This window comes from Gadus macrocephalus, chromosome 23 (genome assembly GCF_031168955.1).
Source record: "Gadus macrocephalus chromosome 23, ASM3116895v1".
NCBI classification, from domain to species: Eukaryota; Metazoa; Chordata; class Actinopteri; order Gadiformes; family Gadidae; genus Gadus; species Gadus macrocephalus.
Window position 1 is genome coordinate 5,430,085 of NC_082404.1, and position 3,982 is coordinate 5,434,066.

Genomic DNA, 3,982 nt, shown 5'->3' on the forward strand with positions numbered 1-3,982 from the left:
GATATCTGCACTAGTTATGCATATAGCCTAAAAAGCTATCCTCTGGCTAGCGTTTTCTTATCCTATTTTTGCAATATACGTCCGGCATGTGTTTCTTTTACTGCTTTTATGTCAGTCTGTGACACCATCATCATAATTTTTGCACTTTTTGTGCAATGTGTGTGTGTTTGGGGAGTGCATTAATCTGGGACTGTGTAATTATCTGTGCAAGTTGATCGAGTTTCTTTGAACTAAATGAATAAATTGTATGTTTTGAATTTGGACTATTCTCCCCACTCTGTCGGTGGAGCTGTTCACACGATCTGTCACATGACGCAAAAACGATGTTGAAACCAACGCACTTATCACCCCTGCTGTGACTTTGCTTTCCCCACTCCTGTGCTCCTCTATCTTACGCTAATACCTACTGAGCCCGTCCGGTGCACCGGCTGTTAGTCGTGTACTCATATGGGCACAGCCTCTGTCTACATCCTGGGGTGGAAGATCCATCCACACCCTATACACCCCCTGACTGCCCCCCCCCCCATCAGAACAAAGGGCTGTGCTGCTTCCTGTCTCTGTGGCCCGTGGCACTGATTAGTGATGCATGCACCATTCCCTCTCAGTGGGGGGGCGGCAGAGCACCCCACCCTGATAACTCTCACAGACACACACACAAAGGCCAGCACACACAGACAGACACACACAGACACATGGCACAGACACATCGATACAAATGGGACACACGCGCACAATTACACATGGAACACCCACGCATAAATGCAAACACCCATGCTCACACATGCACACGTTCACATATACACACACAGGCGTGCATATGCTCACGCATGCATGCATGCACGTGTTGCAGGCGTGCACACGCACACCTACAAATAATGCAACATGCACAGTCACACCACACCCTACATCATACCAGACATATCCTCTCAAGCCATTCACGGTACACACACACACACACACACACACACACACACACACACACACACACACACACACACACACACACACACACACACACACACACACACACACACACACACACACACACACACACACACACACACACCACACACACACACACACGAAGCAGGCCTACATCCCATTACTCGGCTGAATGTTCACGTCCAGTAACGATGTCCTCTTAAAGAACGACTGATCTGCCGCCTGACCGCTGGGGTTGTACTGCGGCTCTGTTCTATATTCAGAGCTGGACTTGGACAAGGTACAAATGTACAAGTACACAACTTGGTGAGAATGTCGTTCTGGAATAAACAAATTACAATCTACTATGACCAAAGGACACTAATTGTAAAAGCATGACTGTATAGATGTAATGCAGCGGCAGAGAGGCGTATGTTAATGTGAAATGTAGCTTGTGTGAAAGCACCCTTACAGCAACCTGCGTTGCTGTAAGGGTGGAGTTAGTGCAACAAAAGAGAACGTGCTAGAAAGGAGAGGCTGTTGGAGTTTGGGTACCAGCTCATGTATTAAGGATTATCACACAGATAGTTCTCATGCATAACCTCATTGCATTATTGTCTTGTTTCTGAAGATAACAATGCTACGATAATTTCTTATTCATTAATCCCAAATGGAAAATGCTGTCTCTTTATGATGACTTTGTCACTGCTACAACAGATTATGTTTAGTCCATTAAAAAACAGCAAAAAAGGGTTAGGGAGGGAGACTAATATTACAGATCCTTTCCAAATTGGTCGGACAACATTATTATAATAATATTATCAAAGATTATACTAAAATCATATACATACTGTAAAATTAACCCCAATAACCATCACCCTGACTATTATACACTCAAAACAAAAGCCCAATGACTGCTGGCTGTCAATCAATCAATCAGAGGGCCCAGGCGTCTAGTCTACAGTAGAACAAAATGGAGGGCCAGCCGGCCGGGGCTGGCGTCGTCCCCCCCCCTCCCCAGACCGACGCCCTCCAGACGCCAGCGTGGTGTCTGCGGCCGGCCGCTCGCTGTGCGCTAGCGCTGCAGCTCCGCAGTGTCTGCAGCTTCAGTCGCTCGCTCCCTCCACCGCCCCCAAGGTGAACGCCGCACCCTGCGTGACTCATTGATCCCCATGCCTTCTTTTTTGCGCCGTCAGGCTCGTTTTTTCGGGCTAGGGGAAGGGGAGGGGGGGGAGGGGGGTGGAGGCTGAGATGGAGAGTTGCTGATGTGATGAGTGCGTCCATTCTGGGCTGTGATGTGGGGATGTTGTCACTTGAGCGTGCTTCTGTGTCTGTGATTGCATTTAAGTGGTGTGTCATTCAGTGTATTGTGTGAATCGTTGTGTGAGTCGTGTTAAAGATCTGATTTGTGTTGAAATGCCCCCTAGGGTTGGCTTTTGTGTGCGTGCATGCGTTTGTATGTTTTGTGTGTGTGTCTGTGTGTGTGTGTGTGTGTGTGTGCACGTGTGTCTGTGTACGCGAGTGTGAGATAGTGTTTGAACCACTCCATTATTCTATACCATTGACTTGTGTCATTGTGATTTTTTTGACTCACAGTAAATGACTTCCTGACTCCAACCACTCCTGATCAACCAATCAACAAGCGGCTTTCCAACTCCTCTGCAGCCATCCATTCACCCGAGAGAGGTGAGAGAGGTGAGAGAGAGGAGAGAGAGGAGAGAGAGAGAGAGAGAGAGAGAGAGAGAGAGAGAGAGAGAGAGAGAGAGAGAGAGAGAGAGAGAGAGAGAGAGAGAGAGAGGAGAGGAGAGAGAGAGAGAGAGAGAGAGAGAGAGAGAGAGAGAGAGAGAGAGAGAGAGAGAGAGAGAGAGAGAGAGAGAGAGAGAGAGAGAGAGAGAGAGCTCAGACAAAGCTCAAAAGCTAACACATCCCCATTGCTAATCAATCAATGGTGGAAAACAGACAGTTCTATATCACAGAGAGAGAGGCATTATCTACCTATTTCTTGACATATTTATGGGTCTTAATGGACGCTCTACCGGCCTGAGCCAGCGGGGCGTCCCATGTATTTATGAAGTACCATAGGCCTGTCTGTTACAATCAGAACTAGAGTCACGTGATGAGCCGTGATGAGTTAACTGCATGTGATTCCCCAGACAGCACCACTGTAGTGTTTCGTGTGAGGGGTCACACGACGAAAGGCCTACATTATTTAGTAAGAGAAAATGTTAGGATATAATAATTATTGCAACGATGACATTAACCAGTTTCATTATATAAGGGTATGAAAGAATAACCAATATGGAGTCATGCGGATTAGCACTCTACTCTGTGCTCACGGCGATGTGTGTCCATCAAAGGAAACACGCGATTAGTTAATTTGTACAATTTGATACGTTTGTTTCCACACTAGGAGGCTTACATTATATTTATGTTAACCAGTGAATAATAATGAATCTAGCAGTGAGAACTCCATTATTTACTCTTTCTGACACAACGACACATACGCTTATTGTATTATTGTTATATTATAGCCTATTGTTTTCATTTGTTTAAGAGACATTTCATACATACATACATTTCTGTGGTATCAGATGGACGGTACCCACGATAGGCCTACAGGCCTATAGACATATATTGTACTTATAGGTATAATTCATGCATTGAATATAATATGTATAGGCCGAAAACAGTTATATTTCTCGTTGGTGCTATCATGACTGATCTCGAAGCCGGGTCTGAGGGTTCTGGGGACCTGGGATCCCAGAACCCAGGTCCCCAACCCTAACCCTAACCCTAACCCTACAAAATAGTAAATAAAATGTTATTAGAGAAGACGTTTTGTGTTCAAATCCTTCTCTTAACAGAATCATCACGTACACGATTGTTTCAGACTTGTTTTTTTTCTGAATGCCTACCATGGCCTTGGTGGGCATTCCATCTTTCATCTTTAGTTTAGCGTGGATGGGGGCATGCGTCTTTTTTATCTGCAATGTACAGGCGGTCTCGTCCTTTGCCCTGTGAGTCGTCTACCTCACAATTGGGGCGGATCCACCGGTCTATG

At 45.8% G+C, this 3,982-nt stretch overlaps 1 protein-coding gene across 3 annotated transcripts in view; it reads left to right on the top strand.

Moving 5' to 3' along the window:
- Window positions 1-2,625, top strand: part of LOC132452396 (ensconsin-like) — a 13,197-nt gene extending 10,572 nt beyond the window's left edge. For all 3 annotated transcript variants that reach the window (XR_009524303.1, XR_009524302.1, XM_060045013.1), the window contains one exon: window positions 2,518-2,625. Coding sequence is in view for 1 of the 3 variants with exons in the window: in XM_060045013.1 (XP_059900996.1) it covers window positions 2,518-2,524 (7 nt within the window). In the remaining 2 variants the exon portion in view is untranslated. The remainder of the gene's footprint in view (window positions 1-2,517) is intronic.
- The last annotated feature ends 1,357 nt before the right edge of the window (window positions 2,626-3,982 follow it).